This window comes from Callithrix jacchus, chromosome 16, assembly GCF_049354715.1.
Source record: "Callithrix jacchus isolate 240 chromosome 16, calJac240_pri, whole genome shotgun sequence".
Taxonomy (NCBI): Eukaryota; Metazoa; Chordata; class Mammalia; order Primates; family Cebidae; genus Callithrix; species Callithrix jacchus.
The window spans coordinates 78,278,080-78,305,366 of record NC_133517.1 but is presented as its reverse complement, the minus strand read 5'-3'; the positions used below and the strand labels follow the sequence as shown (position 1 = coordinate 78,305,366).

At 38.0% G+C, this 27,287-nt stretch overlaps 1 protein-coding gene across 4 annotated transcripts in view; it reads left to right on the top strand.

The window, feature by feature from the left end:
* The window catches only part of COLEC10 (collectin subfamily member 10), a 513,203-nt gene extending 488,613 nt beyond the window's left edge, over positions 1 to 24,590 (top strand). For 3 of the 4 annotated variants that reach the window (XM_035276463.3, XM_054246461.2, XM_002759270.7), the window contains 5 exons: positions 2,223 to 2,294; positions 4,628 to 4,699; positions 16,818 to 16,871; positions 18,467 to 18,562; positions 20,408 to 24,590. In XM_035276463.3, coding sequence (XP_035132354.1) covers positions 2,223 to 2,294; positions 4,628 to 4,699; positions 16,818 to 16,871; positions 18,467 to 18,562; positions 20,408 to 20,799 — 686 coding nt within the window. In that variant the 3' untranslated portion in view covers positions 20,800 to 24,590. The remainder of the gene's footprint in view (positions 1 to 2,222; positions 2,295 to 4,627; positions 4,700 to 16,817; positions 16,872 to 18,466; positions 18,563 to 20,407) is intronic. The other variant, XM_008983323.5, reaches the window with a different exon arrangement.
* The last annotated feature ends 2,697 nt before the right edge of the window (positions 24,591 to 27,287 follow it).

Here is a 27,287-nt window from a genome sequence, read left to right as displayed (position 1 = left end):
TTCTCCCATCAAATTTCTTGTTTAAAAGGAAACAGAAACTATCATTTTTTCTGCAGCTCCCTTTTTCTCCATGAAAAATTTGGCAGAGTGCCAAGTTCTGGAAAATTCACCATCTGCTGAAGTCATAGAACCTAGGCCAGAAGGGACAGCTGTATACCCCAAGGAATCTAGAGGGATAGAAACGTATATGTTGTTGAATCCTCATTTGACTCCTAACAAGCTCTATGACAATAGGCAAACAACCACATAGTCTCATTTTTTTCATTCATAAAATGAAGCAATAATTTTCCTTCTCCCAGAATTGATATAATGACTACATATCAAGTTCTTAGCTTGTGCTTGGCAGACATAATTGCTCGATAGACACTTGCCATTAAATTTAGCTAGAAAAATGCCATTTACAGGAGGATCACTTGAGTCCAGGAGGTTGAGGGTGCAATAAGCTGTGTTCACATCACTGCACTCCAGTCTGGATGACAGAGAAACACACTGTCAGAAAGAGAGAAAGAGAGAAGGAAAGGAAGGGAGGAAGGGAGGGAAAGAAAGGAAGGAGGGAGGTAAGGAAGGAAGGGAGGGAGGAGGGAAGGAAGGAAGGAAGGAAAGAAGGAAGGAAGGATTGAAGGAAGGACAGAGGGAAAGAAGAAAAGAAAGGAAGGAAGGAAAGAAGGAAGGGAGGGAGGAAGGGAGGGAAAGCCAGGACAGCAAGAAGGCAGGGAGGAGGGTGAGAGGGAGGGAGGGAGGGGAAGGAAGGAAAGGAAAGAAGGAGGGAAGGAAGGAAGGAAGGGAGAGAGAGAGGGGGGAAGGGAGGCAAGGAGGGAGGGAAAGGCAGGAAGGCAGGCAGGAAGTCAGGCAGGCAGGCAGGAAGTCATCCATCTATTTCACCCAATTCTCCTCTCTGGTCTGAACACAGATATCACCTGTGCATTCTTTTTGCTATCCTAGGAAGCATCTATAACTTCTCTTGTAAAGTATTCCAATATTTGATCAGTCTCACAGCCTGGAAATCCAACTCTTTCATATATTACGCCTGCTTTCACTTAAAATTTCAACATTCTGCACTCCGAAAAATTAAAAAGAAAAAATTTCTGGTAGTGCTTAAGTCAATTAACATCACAACTTTCTCTCACTCAAATCATCTAATCCCAAGAACTTCATTTTTGTCTTTAGAAGGTTTTGCTTCTCCTCCTTTCCTCTGCTGATGGACAGGGCTCTTTCCCGCCCTGAGATTGCTGTAGTGACAATGCAGGTATATGGTCAGAATATTGTATGTGTTTTTTCAAAGCACATTTACATGCTCACCTTGTTGATCCAAAATCAACTGAGTGAGGTGTGGAGAGCAGATTCTATCCCCACATTTAGGAAAGGAAGCATAAAGAAAGAAAAAAGTCAACCATCATTGCTGAGCACTGGTTGTATCTTAAGCGTTCTTTGTCTATTGTCTCATTTGAACTTCTTAAAAGCCCACTCCAGTAGGTGTTATTAGATCAATTTGCTGCAGAGAAAAGCAAGACAGAGAGGGAAGTTTTGCACTCAGATTTCTCCAGCTCGTGGGTGGTAGAACTGAGGCTTCAGTCAAATCTGACCTAGTCCAAAGTCGATAAACTCAATCACTGGCCTGTTGAAGATCTGTTCAACCCATCAGTGATTAACATGGTATTAAAATCTAAGACTCCTGATTTTCAGTCTGGGCATTGTTCGTTAAACCCTTCATTCAATCCTTAATTCTTCAAGGTCTGGAGCTACACTTGCCTATGATTAAGAGAGTTGCTGCTCACAGAAAACTGCTTTGCGGCTTCCCTATTCCTAGCTTCTTAGGTCATGCCTACAATTTTGGGGTTCCCAAGCATGCAGTCAGAGAGTAATAAGTTATACATGTGTGTGTATGTGTATATATACATTTTATGCCTATTGTCCCTCCAGACTTTGCTAGATTCTACAGCAAGAATAAAGATTTGCCAGGCCAAACATCTCAATTCAGAAACAAAAATACTTCTTCACACATACAGTTGAATGTGGAGAAAAGTAAAATATAAAATATACTGGAAGTTTCTTCCTTTCACCTGAGTGTCAAGTCCATGTGAACATACACGCCCATACTCCCAGCCAGGCTGTGAGGCAAGTGCTGAGCTCAGGGAAGGATTGTAACCATGTCCACATTACCCCGGGAGAATGTGCTCATATTACTATTTGATATGCTTCACTCTCATTTTCTGTTTCAAAAGGAGATGATGGCGAAAAAGGAGATCCAGGAGAAGAGGGAACGCATGGAAAAGTGGGACCCATGGGACCAAAAGGTAACTAAAATTATATGAAACTGACATGTTAATATCATAATTGCTCTTCTCTCTCTCCTGGCCCTTGCCCCGGAAATTAACAGCTTTCACAATGCCCTCTGCCCCAATGATGCCTGAAATCTATTTCACACATGAATTAAGTCGCCCTCTGAGTGCCCCTCTGAGATTACCTGTCAACCAGACTGACAACTTTCTCAAGTTGCGTTCTTAGGGCTGGCTGGGGTGGTACACTGGGAGCCCCAGGAAAAAGCAGTCGTTGAGAATATTTAAGAAACGATGAGTTATAGAGCTATGTTCACAGTTGTGTCTTCCTTCTGAAGCCAATGCTAAGCAGTATTTTTTTTAGCTGGCATAGAGCTTAAGGAGGAAAATAAAAAGAAACAAAAAGAGCTACCTGATTCATTGATCTATTCACCTTTCCCTAAGATCTCTTTATTTCTTTAATTCTCTCCTTTTTTAACACAAAAGAATAACACAGTGGAAAAATGGTGGGAGTATGGAGGAGTGGGATCAAAGATGAAGAGAGTAACACAGAGGTGATAAGGAAGTGTCTTCACTCACAAAGCCGGGCATCAGCCTCACCAAAATATAGCTTCTGGTTTGTGATGGGTATGTGCGCACCTTTGGAACACTTGAGATATTTCTCACCCACTGCTGCAAGAGGACTGCCCTAGACCACTTATTTCAAAATCTTGAATAATTTAAAAGGAAGAGAGATTCACAGATCTGTGAGACCTCAATTTGGAAAATGCTGACTTAACCCTATCTATAAACATGTATGTCAATTACAAAAACATTCTTATAAAATAAAGAGTTTTAATTGGCAAATATTTTTTAGATTTTTATAAATAGAAATAATGCTAGAAGAACTCAGTGATTCCTGACCACAGTTTTTTTTTGGATGAAAATTCAGCAGGACCATGTCTGATGCTTCTTTGATAAATAGGTTTTATGACTGCATGTTCCCTGACCTGTTTTTTTTTTTTTTTGAGATTTAAGGAACAAACTTTAATAAAACCAGAGAAAATTACAAAAGAGAATTCATCTCAAAGTAAATAATTGGCAGTTAGTATTTTCAAGCTTTTTTTTAATTGCATTTTAGGTTTTGGGGTACATGTGAAGAACATGCAAGATAGTTGCATAGGTACACACGTGGCAGTGTGATTTGCTGCCTTCCTCCCCTTCACCTATATCTGGCATTTCTCCCCATGCTATCTCTCCCCAACTCCCCAACCCCTGCTGTCCCTCCCCTATTCCCCCCAACAGACCCCAGTGTTTGATGCTCCCCTCCCTGTGTCCATGTGTTCTCATTGTTCAACACCCGCCTATGAGTGGGAACATGCAGTATTTCATTTTCTGTTCTTGTGTCAGTTTGCTGAGAATGATGTTCTCCAGGTTCATCCATATCCCTACAAAGGACACGAACTCATCATTTTTGATTGCTGCATAATATTCTATGGTGTATATGTGCCACATTTTCCAAGTCCAGTCTATCATCGATGGGCATTTGGGTTGATTCCAGGTCTTTGCTATTGTAAACAGTGCTGCAGTGAACATCCGTGTGCATGTGTCCTTATAGTAGAACGATTTATAGTCCTTTGGATATATACCCAGTAATGGGATTGCTGGGTCAAATGGAATTTCTATTTCTAGGTCTTTGAGGAATTGCCACCCTGTCTTCCACAATGGTTGAACTAATTTACACTCCCACCAGCAGTGTAAAAGTGTTCCTATTTCACCACATCCTCTCCAGCATCTGTTGTCTCTAGATTTTTTAATGATCACCATTCTAATTGGCGTGAGATGGTATCTCAATGTAGTTTTGATTTGCATTTCTCTAATGACCAGTGATGAGCATTTTTTCATATGTTTGTTGGCCTTATGTATATCTTCTTTTGTAAAGTGTCTGTTCATATCCTTTTTTAAGTGGCATGATTGTCAAATCTTGTTTTAAAAGAGAGAAGAAATAGGATTCTAGAAGTATAACAAAATGGAGCTTGAGGAGAATGAAACCAGAATCAGGTCAAGAATACTTTCACCCGGCCCTCCTCTAACCTTTCTTATAAACATCCTCTGCCATAGTCATTCTAGAAATACTACATTAGAAAGTATTTTAATATCATCATGTCCCTAGTATATATTCTTACTCTCACATTTTAATTTTAATACATACATTATAACTCTGTTAAAATAGATAATATAGCATGGGCTACATATTACATATCACAGGTAGAATACACTTTTTGATGTTTCTTTCAAGTGAATATCACGTTAGCCACATTTGAAGGGAAGATAAAACCTCTTGATAAAAAGATTACATGCTTGCTTTTCAGGAATTAAAGGAGAACTGGGTGATATAGGAGATCAGGGCAATATTGGCAAGACTGGACCTATCGGCAAGAAGGGTAAGTTGCATCTTACTATTCTCCAGTAGGAAATCAAAGCAAATTGAGGCCCGTGCAGTGGCTCACACCCATAATTTCAACACTGGGAGACCAAGGTGGGAGGATACCTTTAAGCCAAGAATTCAAAACAAGCCTGGAGAACACAGCAAGACCCAGTACCTAAAAAAAATATTTCTTTTTTAATTAGCTGGGCATGGTGGCACACACCTATAGTCCCAACTACGTAGGAAGCTATGGTGTAAGGATCGTCTGAGCCCAGAAGTTGGGGTCTGCAGTCAGCCGTGATCACAACACTGCACTCCAGCCTGGGTGACAGAGTAAGACCCTGTCTCCAAATTAAATAATAAATGAAGCAAATTGAGGATACCTTTAATCGTTTTAAGATTTTGTATCATGAAAATATCTCCTTTTTCTTCTTTTAAAATATGAATTATCTTTGTCTTTATAGTTTGGCTCTTTCTTCCATATATAAGCAATGTGTCTCACAGCTCAACAAAAAAAAAAAAGAAAAGTATTTAGAACAGAATGAAACAAGATTTCAGGAACAGAATCAAGCATCAAGATCTGACAGTCTTTATACTGAATTGTCTCCTGGGATCTACTGGTTGACTACAAATTATTGATACATGATTATTCATAAAATACCAAGTAGGCAGAAGACTGTAAAATTTTATTTTTTAATCTGAGTGAAATAACCAAAATTTCTGTGACTATGATATATTAACAGGATAGAAACTTGAAGCATGTATGTGGATACCCATTTGACTTCAGTCAGGTCCTGATCTTATACATCACTAAAGCCTGAATATTAGAAAACAGAGATAGTCTCCTCTGGATTGTCTAAGCAGTCCTTCCTTATCCTCCTCCCACAAAGCTCCACAATGTGGTAGCAGGTTCTAATTGCTTCTGATATTCAGTAATTTAAGCAAGCATTGTTCTTCTTGGTTCAGAGATATAAAACTGAATGAAAATAAAATTTCATTGCAAGAGATTCAAAGACTATTCAGGAAGATAGAACTTTCTCAAAAATAATTCGAGGTCTGGCTCATGCCTATAATCCCAGAACTTTGGGAGGCTAAGGTGGTAGATCACCAGGTCAAGAGATCAAGATCATCCTGGTCAACGTGGCGAAACCTGATCTCTATTAAAAATGCAAATAGCAGGCTATGGTGGTGCATGCCTGTAGTCCCAGCTATTCGGGAGGCTGAGGCAGGAGAACTTCTTGAACCCAAGAGGCAGAGGTTGCAGTGAGCCAAGATCATGCCACTGCACTCCAGCCTGGTCACAGAGCAAGATTCTGTCTCAAAAAATAATAATAATAAAATAAATAAATAAATAAAGAATTAGAGGTTGGGCACAGTCGCTCATCCCTTTAATCCCATCACTTTGGGAGGCCAAGACGAGTGGATAACCTGAGCTCAGGAGTTTGGGACCAGCCTGGCCAACGTGGCAAAACCTCATCTCTACTAAAAATATAAAATTAACTGAGTGTGGTGGAGCACACCTGTAATTTCAACTACTCAGGAGTCTATGGTAGGAGAATCGCTTGAACCTGGGAGGCAGAGATTGCAGTAGCCAGGATCATGCCACTGCACTCCAGCCAGGGAGGTAGAGTGAGACTATCTCAAAGGGAAAAAGAAAGAATTATAATACTGAATAGCCTGACTACTGCAGGACCCATATTGGAGAGTAAGGCAAGACTAATATGTGAAAGAACAGACCTAGGTCTTGAAGTATAGTAACATGGAAATAGGCAAAAGGCACTAGAGAGAGATGTAAGAGATGCTTGTACAAAAAAGATTAGGGGAAGCTCAGTGCCATGGGTAACAAAATTTCTGCAGCCTTGATGTACCCTCCATCTTTTCGTAAATGCTTGAGCAGCAGCATAATTAAGCATGTGCCTCACTTGTCCAGTGGAACGTCTTGGCAGGCAGGTTGACAGACTACGGTCTGAGCTTAGGCTGTAGCCTCTCTCTTCTCATCCTGCGGCTCAGTACTCCCTCTTTCTCCACTCTCCAGCTCACTCATTTGAGAAATTCCCTTCAGCCTGCATTTGGAGACAGGGATGAAGGGTAGTGCCACTGAAGAAAAATTGCTATGGGTGTTTTTATCTGATGGATTATATTGTATTTTTCCCTGTGATTGAAATCCTCAAGCTGGGGAATAGCAACGTGAGCTTCTCATGGTTCAGAAGTCCTGCCGCAGTTTGTGTTTGTGATGGGTTTACCATGAAGAGTCCTCATTTGTTTCAGTCCTTCCAAAGATGCTGATAAAAGCCTGAGCAATGGGTTCACATGGCCATATACCTCAAAAAAAATTGTAAAATAAGACAGATTCACCTCAAATGATTAAAATAGTGCTTCTTAACATTTTTTAAAGTTACTACTCCCCCAAAAAGCTTTTTAGACATATCTCTTTTCTCATTGCCCTCCCCATGAATTTTTAATACCACCCATGGGTGATATATTTGTTTATGTATTCTCTGTATGTTTGTGCTTTATATATTTTTAAATGAGTACAATTCTACCCCCTAAAAACTAACTCTGCATCCTGAGTGATACCACCCCATTGAGAAAGCACATGTTAAGACTTCTCTCTCTTTCTGTTCCTATTCTCTTCATCATCCTTCTTGTACTCAGTAGTTTTGAAATGGATAAGAATCTTTGGAGCTAGCTAAGAGGAGTTTGAGGAAGAAACATTTAGCTTGGAGTTAATGAGATATCTTTATGTAGTTTGACCTGACTCCCATGTATGCTCATTGCCAGCAATCCCAATGTAGAAATAGCTTCCAAGAATATTCCTACCACTTACTGTGCAGCTCTATCCAAGGCCAGGATGCAAAAGTGCTGAGCCAGAGGTCAGACGATCATGTCAGTGTGTCCTAGGGCATCCAGCACACAAAATGTGTGGGTTGTGGAAAAGAAGCAATGTTTGAAATATACAGGGCCAGAGCTAGTCTGTGGAAAAAAATGTTTCCAAATCTAACAGCTTATATATGAAAACTACTATATAGAGGTATAATCCCCAAATTGACAATATTATTAATTTAAGTATATTACCAATAACAAGTTATAAAGGTGAAAGAAATATGTGACACTGCTACTAATAAAGACAAAATTCAGACTTCTGCTATAGGCCATGAGGGATTTGCCTACCTTATGTTAATCCTTCTGCTAAGTGTGACTAGCTGGATCCAAATAAAAAAATTAAATTCATATTTGAAGGTATAACAGTGCAACCAAAATGAACAGAACTTTAGGTGCCTTGATCTGGAGGAGGAGGGAATCATACTAAGGTCAGCTATGCATTCTGCAATACCGTCTTCCCAAGCCGTTCACCAGTTCATAAGTGTGGTAGCCCTAGGAGGCTAAGAGGCTTGAGCACAAAGTTGCTCAAACTGGATTGATATTTAAGGCCTGCCAAAGAGGAATAGCCCAGGATAATGCCCCCATATTCCCAGTTAGAACTCCAGAAACCCCACTCCAGAAAACACGTAAATTAAACCTATACCTATTCATGCTTTTAAAAACTGTTAGAAAATTAGAAATAGAAGGAAACATAATCTGAAAAGGAATATCAACAACAACAAAAATCTACTTAAAAATTATACTCCATAATGAAACACTGAACACTTATCTCCTGAGACTGGGAATGAAATTAGTGCAGCCCTCTATCACCAGTTCTAATCAACATTATGCCTGAGGTCCTAGCCAGAGCAAAAATGGAAAAAAATAAAATAAAAATTATAATAATTGAAAATAAAGGAATATGAGCATCATTATTTGTGGAAAACATGATTGCATACTCAGAAAGTACAAAAGAATCTACAGATAATCTATGAGTATTTATAAGTTTTTTAGATGGCGTGACATTCAAAAACTAATTTTGTTTCTACATAGAAACAATTCAAAAATGAAAATAAAAGACCGATTATAATAGTGTTAAAAATAAGTAAGCATGTGAAAATAAATCCAACAAAAGTTACAAGCCCTCCACAATAAACTCCACATAACAATGAAAGAATTTAAAGAATATCTAAGAAATGAAGGTAAAACTATATTAATGGCTTACAAGCCTCAATATTGTTAATATGCCAGTTCTCTCTCAAATTGGTCTATAGACTCAATGCTACCTCAATCAAAATCCCAGAAGTGGGCCAGGTACTGTGACTTATGCCTATAATTCTAGCCCTTTGGGAAGCTGAGGTGGATGGGTCACCTGAGGGCAGGATTTTGAGACCAGCCTGGCCATCATGGTAAAACCCCATCTCTACTAAAAATACAAAAATTAGCCAGGTGTGTTGGCATGTGCCTGTAATCCCAGCTACTCAGGAGGCTGAGGTGAAAAAAATCGCTTGAACCTGGGAGGCAGAGGTTGCAGTGAGCTGAGATCCTGCTACTGCATTACACCCTGGGCAGCAGAGTGAGATTCCATCAAAAAGCCCCAGAAGTGTTCTTTTAGAAATTGATAAGCCAATTCAGAATATATGTGTAAATGAAAATGACCAAGAATACCCAAGACAGTCTTGAAAAAATGAAAAATAAAAACAAGGTGCAAGACTTAAATTACTGAATTTATACATTTATTTGGAAACTAAACCATTAGAATAGTATAATTTCATGCAGAGACAAATTAATTAGTAGAAAGTAAGAGTTCAGAAACAGACTAACAAACTTGATTTATACAAAGTTGACACTAGTTTTTAATGGAAGTCACAACCTAATCAATAGATAGCACTGAGTTACTGGCTATTCATGTATAAAAATAATAAGCTTGATCCCATACTTAACACTGTACCTAAAATCAATGGTTTATAGATCTAAATTTGGTGGTAAACCCAAATTTGAAACGTAAGGCAATAATACCTCTGGAAGTTAATACAGAAGTCTATATTTTTGATCCCAGGATAGGCAACAACTTTTTAAACATATGAAAAGGACTAACCATGTAAGAAAAACTAACAAATTGGAGTCTATCAAAATAAAGAACTCCTGACTGGGAGCAGTGGCTTATGCCTGTTATCCCAGCATTTTGGGAAGCTGAAGCAGACAGATCACCTGAGGTCAAGAGTTCGAGACCAGTCTAGCCAGCATGGCAAAACCCTGTCTCTACTAAAAATACAAAAATTATCTGGGTGTGGTGGCATGTACCTGTAATCCCAGCTACTTGGAAGGCTGAGGTGGGAAAATTGCTTGAACCAGAGAGGCGGAGGTTACAGTGAGTTAAGATCACACCACTGCACTCCAGCCTGGGTGACAGAGTGAGACCCCATCTCAAAAAATAATAATAAAGTAAAATGAAGAACTTCTATTCATTAAAAGATACTTCTCAGAGAACAAAATAGGAAACCACAAAATTGGTTATGTGAGTCAATAAAGGACTTATATGTAAAACAGGTAAGGAGATTATACAAATCAGTAAGAAAAATAACTGGTAAACACAAAAGAATTAAAAAGGTCAAAAGAATAGTTATTTAAAAAAAGAAGATATTCAAATTACCAACAAATGTATTTAAAAGTGTCAACCTTATCAGTGTGATGCAAATCTGGCTAAACTATGATAGCACCGCATATTAACCAAAATGACTAAACTATGATAGCACTGCACACTAACCAAAATGACTAAACTATGATAGCACCGCATACTAACCAAAATGACTAAACTATGATAGCACCGCATACTAACCAAAATGACTAAACTATGATAGCACCGCATATTAACCAAAATGACTAAACTATGATAGCACTGCACACTAACCAAAATGACTAAACTATGATAGCACCGCATACTAACCAAAATGACTAAACTATGACAGCACCGCACACTAACCAAAATGACTAAACTATGACAGCACCGCACACTAACCAAAATGGCTAAACTATGACAGCACCGCACACTAACCAAAATGACTAAACTATGACAGCACCGCACACTAACCAAAATGGCTAAACTATGACAGCACCGCACACTAACCAAAATGACTAAACCATGACAGCACCGCACACTAACCAAAATGGCTAAACTATGATAGCACCGCACACTAACCAAAATGACTAAACTATGACAGCACCGCACACTAACCAAAATGACTAAACTATGACAGCACCGCACACTAACCAAAATGGCTAAACTATGATAGCACCGCACACTAACCAAAATGACTAAACTATGATAGCACTGCACACTAACCAAAATGACTAAACTATGATAGCACCGCATACTAACCAAAATGACTAAACTATGACAGCACTGCACACTAACCAAAATGACTAAACTATGATAGCACTGCATACTAATCAAAATGGCTAAAATAAAAATGATTGACAAGATCTAGTGGTTGGCAAGATGTCAAATAACTGAAACTCCCATACACTGCTTCACTATACCACGAAAATAAATATACTATTTTAATATGCAAAGCATGAATGAATATATGGACATAGTATTGGGAAAAATATTCCATACAGAAAAAAAAATCTGTATACTATTTTAATATGTAAAACATGAATGAATATATGGACATAGTATTGGGAAAAATATTCCATACAGAAAAAAAATCTGTATAGTATTTTAATATGTAAAGCACAAATGAATATATGGAAATAGTATTGGGAAAAATATTCCATACAGAAAAAAATCTATATGCCAAATGGTTCTATTTATAGAAAGTTCAATAACACGGACGACTTATACTATGAAAACTTATAACACAGTCCTAAGTCAGTATGGTGATCTTTAGAAAGGAGGAGTGTAATAATCTGTAGATGACACAAGAGTGGCTTCTTGAGGGCTTAATCTTGGTATTGGTTACACAGTTACTTTATTCTGTAAAAAGTCATCAAGCTGAATCTTTGTGGTGGCAAATTTTTCTTTGTGTTTTTTTTCAGTAAGCAAAGTTTAATAAAAATAATTTTTGTCTAACTGTGCTAAGGAAAATATCATTATATGACTACGTTATCCCTCTGTTACCTCTTAAAAATGATATTAGAAATTTATGGACAGATAAAGCAGCAATATGAATGCAGCCAAACATACATACCTAATAATTATAAAAAAATAATTTTCATTCATTGATTAAAATGTTATTTTTAGTGAATTTTCTAGTGTTCCATCTGTATACTTTTAAAATTTAGTGATTTTTTAAAATTTCTTATGATAGTTAATTCATTTTTACAGCTACTTTACCATTTTTAGTTTTGTATTTTTTAAAGAAGGCCCTCCAAATTGTATAGCTTCCAATAAAATTCATCACGGATCTGTCCCTAACTTCATTAAACCACTGGTCAAAGAGACAGAAAGGTATAGCCCTAAAGTGGGATGTTGCACTTCAACATTTCTGAGATGCAGCCATGTTAAATGTGATTAAGATCTCATGTATTGCTCGTATTGCTCTATGGAGATAGCAGAAGTGGTGGGAGACGGTAAGTCACTCTCATAAATAAGTTCAGAATTGAAGAACTTTGTTTTTCAATGGTCATTCTAGATTTTGCACTTCCCTAGGTTTAGATGTGTCCAGTCTGGATGAGATTTTTATCTAGAAGAGTTGGAGCTAATGATCTTGTGCACAGTCTTAACCCTTGAGTAAAATAAGACTAAGTAACTTGGGAGCAAAGTAAATGATGAAGACCAGAAAGGCTCAAGAGTTTTTTTTTTTTTTTTTTGAGACGGAGTTTCGCTCTTGTTACCCAGGCTGGAGTGCAATGGCGCAATCTCGGCTCACGGCAACCTCCGCCTCCTGGGTTCAGGCAATTCTCCTGCCTCAGCCTCCCGAGTAGCTGGGATTACAGGCACGCACCACCGTGCCCAGCTAATTTTTTGTATTTTTAGTAGAGACGGGGTTTCACCATCTTGACCAGGATGGTCCCGATCTGCTGACCTCGTGATCCACCCGCCTCGGCCTCCCAAAGTGCTGGGATTACAGGCTTGAGCGGCTCAAGAGTTTTTAGTATGATTAGCTGAGTCCCAAAGTGGATGAACTTCCGGAAATGTTGAAAAAGTAACGATATGGAAATGATAGGGTTAGCTAACCTTATTTTCTTCATGCCTATTCCTCCTTCAAGGCTCAATACATAGCACCTAATGCATACCTTTATCACTATACTCACTGTCATAGCTGATTAGCTTGTCTGTTTCCCCTTATAGACTATGAACTTCTTGGGAGAACAAATAAAAGAAAGGTTCACTGGGTTTGTTTGTTGAAATAAATATAAGCTCTGTCAGGACCCTAGTGTTTAATCATTTTATCTTAATGCCTATTGTATATTGTAGACACTTTCTGGATGTTTGTTGCATTAGGCATGAAAAACTGCATAATAAAACATTATTTCTTATAATATGTCTCTCTTTACTGCTTCTTATTCCTATAAATACCACTTTTCCTTAATACCAATTTCAACCATTGGCTACCAAGATTTTCTTCTCCTCCAGAGATACACCATCAAATTTATGAGCATGTCCTGAAATTTTTTAAAAAAATAGAGATGCAATGTTCCGGCTCACTTGGATTAATTTCATTTTTAATCTATACTTTGAAATTTATTGTCCTCATTTTGGTGATTGCCTTTCTAAATTTTTTACTGACTCAGATTAATCTCAACTTTCTAGGCTGACCTTAAATGTTGTCACTTGCATGGATAGGGTAGCTTTCTGGATGTCAATATTTCATTTTAGGAGTAAGAAGTAATCCTGATTTAGTATAGGTAAATTCCATCTCATGGGAAAGTAAATGTTCTTATTTAGGGTCAATAATCCATTTACACTGAAAGCATTATGACGTTTTTATTTGTCTGAATGTGACCTCTAATTCTTTAACTTTCAGGCAGTCATTACAAACATGTTCCCACTCATGGGCCAAAATCAGTTTTTGTGGATGACTTTAAATCATAATTTGTTTTGGGGAAATAGATATTCTAGGCTCAAATCCTCCATAAGCTGGCTAAGTGCTTGGCATGCATTCCTTTACCATAACTCAGATTCAGAAAACAGAAGCTAACATTGGTTGAGAATTCTCTGTGAGTCAAGCCAAATGCTAATCCCATCATAAGAAAATATTACTATACCTAATTATATTCTCCTTAATGATCCTATAATTTTAGGTACTAATTATTTCTACTTTTAAAATAAAGGAAAGGAGGCTTGGAGAACTTCATTAACCTCTCCATGTGTTGCCAGTAAGTGGCAAAGCTAGGATTCAAACACTGGTTTTGGGGGAGCTTTCATGATCTTTTATTGCACCACACTGCTTTGCTGTTCCCATTTGTCATGAAATGAAAAGTATTCATGCCAAAATACTGGAAAATAGTTACAGAGTTTACATCTTCTCAGAAAAAAAAGCCAAATGCCAATTCAAGAAACTGTTTCCTATATTATTAAGTTCTAACTAAGGCCTACTGCTTCAGTGAAGGCTTCTCTACTCTGATCCACACCATCTTTTTTTTTTCTAAATTCCTACCAGGCTTTTCACTTATTTCACTCTATAGTACATGATAGTGTCTCATCTCTTTGTTCTCTGGTGTGTGTTTTGCTTTCCTTAAAAGCCCATCATTTTCCCGAAGCACTCTATTTATACTTCTTTTATGTCTGTTGTAAAGCTTACCCCAGAACTTGGATTGTAGCATAACTGGAATCAATGTTCCATCTATGTTGAATTGAAAGAGATTTATATGCAAAGGAAATATAATATTTTTAAAAATCAAAACATGAAACCCATAGTTATACAATCTTTTAAGTGCATAATGTTTTTAATGGGGATGAGGACTGCCATTCTTTGCAACTTTTGATAATATTTTTCAAACACCTTGCTTTTCTTCATTAAACCCCTGGTTAACTCATTCGGAAGCACCATGAAAGGGGAGTCAGAAAGCATTGGGTTGGAACACCAGCACTGCGATTTAATGGCTAGATGTCCTTGAGAAAGTTATTTTGCCTCTCTGATCCTCAACTTCTTCAAGTTGTAGAATAAAGATAATAACACTTAGTTCGTAGGATTTGATGTGATAATATGTGTAAGGTATCCAGAATAATACTTGGTGATTGATTGGTACTTAGTAAAATATATATTCCCTTTCTTCCATTACTATATTCTAAAAATCTATTCTTATTTTTCCAACTAACGTATAAGAGAAATAAGGAATTTGCAGGGGTAGCTAAGATGTGAGCAGATTGATATTACTGAGCAGGGTGCACGACGCATATTCATGTCTTTTTCCCAATTATATTCTCTGCTGTGCCTTGAGCCTGACCTTGCACCCACCTTCATTCAGTTGCTGAAGGTTTTCATAGCCAGGCTTAAATGCTAAGCCGTCCTTTACTATTCCGCTTGAAGCACCATCTCTTCTGCCTTTCTCTCAGAGTATGTTATCTCTCTGTTCAGTGTCTCTGTCTCTCTCACAATATGCCTCAGGTTCTATTGTTATAGATTTCACCATTGTCTCCTTTCATCCAAATACAAGTTCCAGGCCTTCCTTCTGCACATGTAAACTGTACTCTGGTCTTCTAGGACCCCCAACTTTTGTTTGGGGAGCACATGAATGTCTGGCATCAACTCTAAAGAAAAGTGTCCACATGGCTCAGTTTGGAAAGGCTCAACAAATCCTTGGGGGCCCAGCAGGCATGCTTTCTTCTGAATGATCAAAAGTGACTATGTAAGGGAATTTGAAAGAAAAGTACACATCAGACAATGATGAGAAAAGCCAATTGGTGTCCCCAGTGCACGCAACGTGGGACACCCTGTAGATTTTAGAATAGCTTTCACTTTTTCTCTGTTGCTGATGAAGGATGAGGCTTGGCAGAACCTTAATGCCAACTCCATTCCCTTTTGCATTGTCTCCTTCGGCCACATAACCAATTCCCTGAGCACACCACATTCCTGTGAGGGTAAGCCCCATACACCTAGCCTAGGTGAACTTCATCCTGTATCCATCCCTCATGGGTTCTTTCTTATTCTTTTTTCCAGATCACCATTGAAGCATAAACTCTATTTTACTTCTGTCTGGGTCTTCCCTTTTGATTCTCAAGAACCTCAGCCAAACATTTCTTCCTGAAAATCAAAAGCTTTTGCTTTCAATTATTGTGTCTGATGTGGGCTTCGAGAGCTTATTCTGAAGTTGAAAAAAAAAAGTTAACATGTTTTATTCTTTCTCTCTGCTTTAAAAATTCTGCTTCTCTGAGAATTATTTTGTGGATGCCTGTGAGTGAGAAAATGGTTACATATAGAGAAGTGCAGAGAGGGAAAGTACCAAGATCATTATTTCAGTGTAATATATTTGACAAGCCTTTATATTATTAGTATTTGCATACATCACTTCACTTCTAAAACTTGTAAACTCCTTCAAGTCATAGATTGAATCTTGTGTCTCTGTATATTTTTTCAAAGCACCCAGCCTTTCATCTTTTGTAGAGTAAGTAAATAGTAACTATTTGTCTAATTAAATTGAAAAAGCACAATACATGTGTTTTTTTTCAATAAATCCAAGGGCAAAATCATGTGGAATAACTTGGGTCATAAGTACAAAAACACTGTGGTGTGCTAGCAAATTGATCGAGATTCACAAAACAACAGTATTTTTAAAATTGAAAACATGCTGAGAATTGTATTAGCCTTGTTCAGAAGGCCATATTATTTTTTTTAAATGTTAGTAGGTTAGGTTGCACAAATTCAAATGCTCCTTACAAACTCTGCTGGAATTCTACTTTCAATCTAAGTAAATTATGACTCATTTAATTAGTTGTGCCTGTGTAGCCAATTGAAAATTTTATTATTTATAAAAACCAAGAGATATTAGAGATATTAGTTATAGATATGGCAAATAAAATTTAAAACTGCTTTGACTCTAGATGTGAAATAATTCACTTCTTCCTTCCTCCTTCCCTCCCTTTCTTTTTCCTTCCTTTCTTCCTCCTTCCTTTCTTCTTTCCTTCCTCCCTCCCTCCCTGCCTGCCTACCTCCCTCTCTCCTTCCCTCTCTCCCTTGTTTCCTCCCTCCCTCCTTTTTTTCTTCCCTCCCTCCCTCCCTCCCTCCCTTCCTTCCTTCCTTCCTTCCTTCCTTCCTTCCTTCCTTCCTTCCTTCCTTCCTTTATTTTAATTTTATTTTATTTTGGTTGCTATTGTTTTTATTCAGGTGACAAAGGAGAAAAAGGTTTGTTTGGAAAACCTGGAAAAAAAGGCAAAGCAGGTACGATATGCTCAATGTTCTCTTTGATTTCTAGCATCATTCCAAATGTATTCATCTCAAAAATAATATATTTTAAATGAAAAGCAAGAGTCCTTTTAGTATGCTTAACCTTATTTAGCTTAGGCTAGAAGAAAAGGAAGAAGGGGACTTTCCTCTCTCCCTGCTAGGGACTTTTTAAGCCCTGGGGAAGGGGATGATGGCACTTTCATCTCTGCTATGCTTACTGTGAGAAGGAAGCCCAGCATATCAGGAAGTAGCCTAATTCTTCTGGGCCAAGAGGAAACTCTGGCAGTAGGCCTTGCATAAGCATGCCATGCCTTGCCTTTCACTTGTATCTTAACCAAATACTGGCCATCAGAGTGCATGCTGTGCAAACCTCATCTGATACAGACAGGCCCCTGGTTACAGAACATGCTTTTATTATCTGGGGGTATTCTCCTGGAGCTTTATTCCCAGTGCTTTACACAGGGAAAGAAAGTAGACTGTTCTTTGATAATTTCAATTGTTTCTATCCACAGGGTTATGGTGAAGACAATTCTAAGAACTGTTTGACATTCTTTATATTTCGTATGAATATGGATAAATAAGGCCATAGATATTTTCCTTTGGCTAATAAAATTATTTTTACTTTTCAAGCAACCAAAGTAACAAAAACTGAAATGTTTATGTATAGCAGCTATTAAATGGAAAAAAAGGAACCATTTGAATTTTACATGTGTTTCCTCTTAATTCCCTCTGTGTCACAGCAATATTTGCAGGTCGTTGACAAGGTAGGTTTGCAAAGAATAAAAGACATATTAAAATCCTAGTTAATCACCTGGCCAATAGGGTGAAATCCTGTCTCTACTAAAAATACAAAAATTAGCTGGGTGTAGTGATGTGTACCTGTAGTCTCAGGTACTCAGGAGGCTGAGGCAGGAGAATCGCTTGAACCCGGGAGGCAGAGATTATAGTGAACCAAGATTGTGCCACTGCACTCCAGCCTGGGTGACAGAGCAAGACCCCATCTCAAAAATAAAAAAAATAATAAAACCATAGTTAATCTACAAACTGAGCAACTAGCTTTTAAAAATGTCAGTTGGATCTATTTATGTGATTTAAACTTTGTCCTTGCAGCTATATTTTAAAATGGATAATTAGAATTAACATTTAGTGTAATTGTGAAAAGTTTCTTCTGTCCTGGTAAACCTGTGTGATCTAGTGAATAATGCAATAACACAAGAGAGCAGGAAATACATTTTAAGGAAGCTGTAAAAATTTTATTCTGAGATTGGGCAGACACATTCTGTGTTCAACAAAGATGCCAAATGGTCCAAAAAGTGCAGGCAGTGGTTTGTCATATGTATTCTTCTTTTAAATATCTGGCTTAGAATTTTCTTATAGCTCATTCAAAACATTTACAAAGATATTTTCTGAAATTCTATAAATAATGGAAATTGGAAACCTTATTTTAAATAGAAGGTTTAAAGTATAGCCATTCACAGGTATATAGAACCAGACTGGAAAAAGATAGTGAGTATTGGAAAGAGAGCAGATATTCCTTTCCACTGATCTGCATGTACTTCAACGAGTTTACAGTTTTCATCATTTAAAAGGTACTGTCTGTGATTGTGGAAGATACCGGACATTTGTTGGACAACTGGATATTAGTATCGCTCGGCTCAAGACATCTATGAAGTTTGTCAAAAATGGTGAACATGTTCTCTTTTGCTTTGTGTTATGTATCTATTGATAAATCCCTATCAGCACTATAATTCTAATACTCTTAGCAGGAAATATCCTGGGTTAGGCAAAGGGCTATTGAGATAGTGTCACCAGTTTAAAGATCTCCCAAATTGCTAATTATCTACTAACATTCCAGGACACTTCAAGTCCACTAAATATATTTATATGTATGTGCATTGCTTATGGGAAGAGAAATAGACTTTCTTAGGTGAGGGGAATGGAGAAAAGAGCAGAGTGTGGCAAGCTATGCTGTAAGAATAAGAATAGACAGAACTAGCATATCAATATAGAGGTAGTTTTCTTGAGTACATGGAATAGTACACAACTACTAGCATTATCTCACCGAATTTTCATAGTTTTTATAACGTAGATACCATGATTGAACTAAAACTCAGAGGAAGTACCTTGCCCATAGATACAGACATAATGAGCAGTAGAGCGGGAATGTATTAAAGGCATCTCTGACTCCTCTACCCACAATACAAACAGTATGTGTTTCTCTGTGTTTCAACATCCAGTACTGGTCATTTTGTTATCCCTTGTCCATTTATTCAAAATAGTTATCAGAAAAGCCCTTGAAGTGGAAAGGGCTTATATATTTTCTTCTGAGACAGTAATAATAAGGTAACTATTATAATTAGTTACAATCGGTTCCTTTTTCTTATACTTTTGTTTATTGTAACTCAGCTCTATTTGTTGTACATTGTTGGAATTACATAGATGCTGTCTTGTAACACTAGAGGCAAAGGAAATACTTGATATTAACTAACTATACTAATTATAACTCTAGTTGTAATTGGTACTGAAGATTCTGTCTCTGATATGACTTAGACTATCATGAATAAACCAGACCATACAGGGAGAACATAGAACAATAATTCTGCACATTTTAGTGATCATATATCTTCATGAATTAAATTTGTGGATCCTAAAATGCATATGTAGAGGCCCCAGACACCCAAAACATACATGCCATATTATGAGTGAAGGGTAATTCTCAGTCTCCACTTCTGTTCTGAGGCTAACTCAATAGCTCAGTCTTCCTCTTGTACCTGAGATGAAATATGAACAATCTCAATTCATGTACATGTTCACAGTCCAGGAATTCAATCCAATGTGGATAAACATATGTATTATCCCTACATCATTTCACTAAGCATTGACCATTCCCATAAGCATTCCAGGTAAGGAGGCTAAAGAGTGTCAAAGACATGGTCATTCTCCTGAAGACATTCACAGTTGAGTAGGAGAGAAATGCACGCAAACAATGAGACTAAAATGTGTTGAGTGCTAGAAGGAGGAAGTAAAAGGGGCAATGGAAACACGGGGAAGAGTGACTGCCATGTCTATCCAAGGGCATTGGAAATACTTCTTATTGGGGAAAACATTTCCACTGAGATCTAAAGGATGAGTAGAAGCTTGCCAGGTAGAAAAGACTTTCAGGGCCTGGAAGTACAAGAGAAAAGGGCATGCTCGTGTGGCCACAAGTGTAGCTTAAACATAAACTATGTTGGGAAATACAGTATGACATGGGCTGGCTGAAAGTTCATGTAGCACATCTTTGTCAACTTCGAGCTGGACAGCTCTGTGAGAAGTTGAGGAGAAAAGGAAGGGAGAGCAAATGGCAGATATTTGTTCTCTATTTGATAACTGGAGGTAGGGATGATTACACCAGTGACCACCTCATAATAGTGCTTTGAAAAATAATTCTTGAACATTGGATAAATAAATGCAAGTCTGGCAATATTATAGAATTTTATTGCCCTTTATCTTTTTGAGATACATGATACTCTTTTTTTCCCTCCCTGCAGTCATAGCAGGGATTAGGGAAACTGAAGAGAAATTCTACTACATCGTGCAGGAAGAGAAGAACTACAGGGAATCCCTAACCCACTGCAGGATTCGGGGTGGAATGCTAGCCATGCCCAAGGATGAAGCTGCCAACATACTCATCGCTGACTATGTTGCCAAGAGTGGCTTCTTTCGGGTGTTCATTGGCGTGAATGACCTTGAAAGGGAGGGACAGTATGTGTTCGCAGACAACACTCCACTGCAGAACTATAGCAATTGGAATGAAGGGGAGCCCAGCGACCCCTCTGGTCATGAGGACTGTGTGGAGATGCTCAGCTCTGGCAGATGGAATGACACAGAGTGCCATCTTACCATGTACTTTGTCTGTGAGTTCATCAAGAAGAAAAAGTAACTTCCCTTATGCTATATATTTGCCATTTTCCTGTGACCATCATTACATTTATTTTTATCTGTCCTTTTTTTTCCTAATTATACTACATTTGATCTGACTCTACATAACTAGGGAATGCTAAACTGAGGTGTGGAACCTCTATCATCATGCTCTTTTGTGATGATTTTCATATTTTCACACATGGTATGTTATTCACTCTGCAGCTCACTAGGTTACATGGGTCTTAAGAGAGCATTTTAATTCCTAATTGTACAGGACATGTTTGGTTGTCTACATATCAGATGAGTTGTGCTCTTGGTATTTGCTCTACCATCTCTCCCTAGAGAACTCTGTGTCTAGCCCAGTGGATAATTGTCCAGTTTGTTGGTGATGATTAGGAAGGTTGTTGATGGCCAGGCTAACCTGCCTGCCCAAAGCCAAGCTGGTAGAAGGGCTTTCTGTGAATAATGATAAGATCCTTGAATCCAGGATGCCCAGATCTTTTACCAGTCACACTCTATGGCCATTACCATACTTGAAAGTTCTCCATGTTGGCACAGACTTAGCAATGCTTTAACACCAAACCTTTATATGTGCAACTTCTAGCTTTGTATCTTGTTTCAGACCATGGGAATGATGAATACTCTTTTTATGCTTCTGATCTACAGACTTCAGTAGCATATACCAAGTATGTGCTTTGGAACCCTTAGTGTAGGCCTTCACCTTAATTTCAGGTCCCTACATATTCACAAACTGATTTAAGAAAAATGGAACTCTTAAAATCAAATAGAAAAAATGGGGAATTGTTCACAACAGTATTATTTATAGTTATCTTGCTAAATTGCCCACTGCTATTAACATAACTTCATTTTGATTTATCTTAGGTTTACCTGCATGAGTTTTATTCATCTTAGGCATGGGGAATGAGGGAAGGAGTTTGTGAAGCCTTAAGAAAATTCTGGAAGCTTCAAAGTGCTACCAACATCATCTCCAGGCCTCCTTCTCCTTGCCTCTAACCTATCACTCATGGTGACATTTCATAGGAGGTCTTTTATTCTTCATAAATGTATGTGGTAAATATCCTTCCACAGATGTTCCTTCGAATACTCTGGCATCACAGAGACGTGTGAGGTACAGAATTTGGAACATGCCTAGAACTGGCATTTACTGTGCTGATAAAATTCTACCTTAAACTGCAGATCAAACCTCAAAGCAGCTTTCACTTGGAATTTAAAAATAAACAGTTCGAAGATACTCTAGATTATCACCCTATAAACTGCTGCTCCAGTTATGGTTTGTGGCATATGATTAGACTGTTTTAAATGCTGGCAAAATGGTTAATGAAATAAGAGAAACAGATCAACAACATATGTTCACCTTAAACCATCTGTTCATGATTTCACTCATGACTAACTGGTTATGAGATAGGATTTAATTAGGTTATTTCTGTGAGTTCAACAAAGGCCATAAACTCAGATCCTACAGGGGCCAGGCAGATGACATACATAAATGAAGTGGAACAGGTGGGGACCCTAGTGCACTGAGCACATCTTACCCTTCCAAAGGAACCAGCTGCTCCTCAGTGGCTGCTATTGGTGCTAGGGAGGACCCAATCTTGCTACATGTGCTGATATTCCAAGAGAAGTCAGAAAGCTGGGACTTTGTGACATATCCTCATATATTAAAATGCTGGCAGCGAATTAATTTTTAACCCAAATTTTAAGTCATATTAATGAAAGATTAGAGGTCAAAATTCTTCTAGCCAAAATTGTGATCATTTTATTTCTTACTTCTGAAGGAAGGTTTAGAAGTTTCTAACCAAATAGAATGTTCTTAGGATATGATGACATCAAAGTCAAGGTATCCTATTAATACCTTATTCAATTCAGCTTAATAATAGGAATGTGTTATATGTTTGGACATTTATCACATTACTAGTTAAATGCTTATGAGATGATAGCACATGATATTTTAAAGGCAGAAAAGTTGAATAAAAATTACAAAGCAGGATCATCATATCAAAGCCAGTATCCTTGGATAGAAAGCCATTCCAGATCATGGGCAATAAAAACCCAGAAACACCTGTAGGAAAATAAAGCTCATATGTAAGAAGAGAGGAAGGAGAGACATGTAGCAAATGTTGCTGATGGGCAGCTTCATGTTAAAGATCCATGTTCTGATTTTCTCTAAGTCCCCAAAGTATGAGCATTTATTGTGTGTACTGTAGTTGCTATTATTACTTACTATGAATGTTATAGTAATAATAGTTCTCTCAATGACTCATGTTTGCTGTGATGCTTCCAAAAAAAAATAAATAAGAGAGCTTCAGCCAGTAAGGTGTATCCTGTAACCTTGCCTGAAAGAAATTTTGAAGACACCACACCATTAATTAAAATTATTATGAAAACTCAAATTTGAAGCACTTTGTGCTTAATAAAATGCCTTCACATATTATTTTTTATTTGATTCTGATAAACTCTGTGAAGGATGGAAAACAATCGATTTTACTGCCACTTCCCAATGGAAGTGTACTGAGGCCCAAGGAAGCTAAGCACTTTACCAAAATCAGCTCACATATAAAAGAAATCAATGCCTTTAGCCTGCTGATTGAAACTGCCAATGCAGTGTCTTCTCCAATCTCTGTGCATTACTCATGTATTGAATGGAATTTCATCCACAATGATCTTGTGATAGCAGGGGCTCAAATGACTACATTCCAAAGTTAAAGGTGAGGATTAATTAACAGAGATGATGGGGAATCAGAAACTTGCCTTATAAATTTAGTGTTCACTGGTTTGTTTTTTAATCCACAAATGTCCACATAAGCCATTAGTGTTGAGGAGGTAAATTTCAGCAGCCATAGTACAATTCTGCAGATAACTACAGATATAGGGCAATCAAATCAGATACATAAAAATCAAGATTTGACCCAAATAAGAATGAGTAAATAATTATTTTCCTCATAAAAGAATTCACTAGAGAAGTGAGTTACTGCTCAAACACAGTAGAAAAGTGTACACCCTTATTAAAGAAAGACATCACAAGTGTTGATTGCACTTTGGACAACTCACCCACAAACACTGCCGGCATTTTAAAAATGCATTTCATCTTCTTAGATCTGTGTTACTCAAATATGAGCAGCTCTAATTGTCATTAATCGAACTATTTCCAGCTCTCTGGATTGCATACTTTGAGGTAACATGATTCTTACGGAATAGGAAAAGTAAGCTACACAGCATCACTCCCAACATCATCATATTGAGACTAAATTTTCTCGGGTATTATCAATGATAGGAAAATGACAGTGTGATTCCATCCAGGGTAGCACTGGTTTGACAGCATCACTTAGAAATTAAAAATCTAGATCTGCTATCACAACTGCCCAAAGGCCACACCAACTGTGCTTCTTACTAGCCATATTAGGAGAATATCTTAAGTGCTCTAAACCTTGCTTTTCTATCTATATAGTTCTTCCTCTCATAATGTTGTGACAAATAAAAGTAGCAATGCAATGAGGAATTTAGCAGAGTACCAGTTAAATAAGCTATATGAATGCAAAGACACTTAGCCATTAGTACCAACTGCATCTACTACCAGACGCATGTTGAAGAGAAACAAAACATATTTTAAGACATAGTAAAATTTACCTATGTGAATATATGTCTATCATATGTATACTATACACACAGCATATATATGCTGTATGTGTATACTAAATGTGTGTGTGTGTGCATGTACAGCAAGGTAAATTTTTTTCAACTTATTCAACAGATATTTTTCTCTGGGAAGGTAAATAAATTTGCCAAAAGTTGTACTGCTTGTTGGAATTAGAGCTGAGGTCCAGCACTGGATATGATTGTTTCTAAAACTGTACTTTTAAAAATAGGATCCAGTTTATTGTAACTATGGTGATCACATTAACTATTTTTTAACTTGAAATCAGTAACTTGTATCTCTTTGAGGTTATAAGGTCTTCATAATATAGACAAATCCTTTAAAATTCATGGGGAAAATCTGACATATCCTTTCACATGGGGTTGAAGAAAAGGAGCCACTGGCCACAGATATAAAGGTGTATGTGGTCCTTTTTACGAACATAGGACTTTTTTTTTTTTTTTTTTTTTTGAGATGGAGTTTCACTCTTTTTCCCAGTTGCTGGAGTGCAATGGCGCGATCTCGGCTCACCGCAACCTCTGCCTCCTGGGTTCAGGCAATTCTTCTGCCTCAGCCTCCCAAGTAGCTGGGACTACAGGCATGCGCCACCATGCCCAGCTAATTTTTGTATTTTTAGTAAAGATGGGGTTTCACCATGTTGACCAGGATGGTCTCGATCTCTTGACCTCATGATCACCCGTCTCGGCCTCCCAAAGTGCTGGGATTAGAGGCGTGAGCCACCGCGCCTGGCCGAACATAGGACTTTATTTTACTGTTCCCCTAATACATGGTCATGCAGTTCATATTTGAACATTTTGGTAATCTGGTAAGATTATTAATTTTTTTTTAAGTGGAGTCTCACGCTCTCACCCAGGGTGGAGTGCAGTGGTGTGATTCCAGCTCACTGCACTCCGCCTCCTGGGTTCAAGCAATTCTCCTGCCTCAGCCTCCTGAGTAGCTGGGGCTACAGGCATGTGCCACCAAACCCGGCTAATTTTTTGTATTTTTAGCAGAGGTGGGATTTCACCATGTTGGCCAGAATGGTTTTGATCTCCTGACCTCATGATCCTCCTGCTTCAGCCTCCCAAAGTTTTAGGATTACAGGCATGAGCCACCATGCCTGGCCAGTTTTTTCTTATAGTGACCTAAAATACACTTTTCTCTAATTTCTACCCTTTGTCCCTGTCCTTCCTTCTGCTGTTTATAACTCCGGGAAATTTGACCCTGGCACAAGCTGGAGCACCAAGAGCATACTCTTAAAGAAAAGACAAATAGGAAAGGGAATAACTGTCCTCACTATAGACACAAAGGTGAATAAATAGGACTACATAAACCTCAAGACCTAGGTCATATGTTCCATACTCAATAAATTTAAATTTTGTTGGTGAAGCACAACAGAGACAAATGTGGAGAATAAATTGTATTCAAAGCCAACTGTAACATCTCAAATGTAACTAATCTATTAGGAGATGGTACATGGTAGACAGGGTTCAACCCTCAGAGGAGGAAGCCTTTAAAAGGGAGATGGTTGGTAAGGCCCCATAAAGAGGGTTCAGAGCAGATGCCCAGTGCCAGTGGGAAAATGAAGTCAAAATCAGAGCTCAAATGCATGACACCTACATAGTAAACAATTAGAAAGGCTATAGCTTACATGAAGAGTGGTTTGTTAACTCATTAATTCATCAAAAATATTTATGGAATATCTAATATGTTTTATGCAGCACCCTGATGAGGGGTGGAGACATGGTAGAGAGGAGGACAGATCGGATCGTCAGCCTTCAGACTCACTGAATATCAAGCCTATGGCACTGAGGCTCGAGATTTTACTTATTGTGAGGATTACATAAATCTATCCTATTTTTACACCTATGTTATGTTGCAGTGTAATAGATCTCCAAAAATATACTGAAATAAATTAGGCAAAAGAATTTTTGTAGAAGAACTGCATCACCCTTTCTTCAAGTATAACGTTTACACATCTGCTCAAATACATTAACATGCTCATTTTGGCTTGCTCATTATGATATGAACAAGATGTTCCCATGTTAATGTAAATACTCACCCACACCATCTCCTCACAAGATAGAATGCATCCTTGTGGTTGTGCATGAATGAGCTTTGGCAAGTGGCAAATGTTCTTTTGCCTTAGTTTTCTCTGGTGACTTATACCTGACATTCAGTGAAACTCACATTTGCCATAGATTATCACTTTCATAATAAAATAAGGAGGCTTAGGGAGAAAGGGAGAAGTGAGTCTGTCATTGTATAATGTATTAAAATGTGAGCACAGCAATTCCAAATTAATCACCATGTTGATGACTGCAGTTGGGAGATAATGCAGACAAATGGGTGTTACACAATTTTAAAGCTATATAGCCCTTTAACATACATTTTTTATTTTAGAACCATTAAACTGATGAATTTATCAATGTTAATCCTTTCTCTTTGTATAAATTTGGTTGATAGCCCTTTGGGAGAGGTGTTAAAGATGCTAACTCTCTACACTCCACGTCTTGATGTGTTGATATAAGGCTAGGCTCAGGAAGGGTGCTCATAACCCCTGTTATGATTTGTAAAAAATCCAGGAGCCGAGCATGGTGGCTCACACCTGTAATCCCAGCACCTTGGGAGGCCAAGGCAAGTGAATTGCCTGAGGTCAGGAGTTCAAGACCAGCCTGATCAATGTGGAGAAACACCATCTCTACTAAAAATACAAAATTAGCTGGGCATGGTGGCGCATGCCTGTAATCTCAGCTACTAGAGAGGCTGAGGCAGGAGAATCATCTGAACCCTGGAAGTGAAGATTGCAGTGAGCCATGAACTCTAGCCTGAGCAACAAGAGTGAAACTCCATTA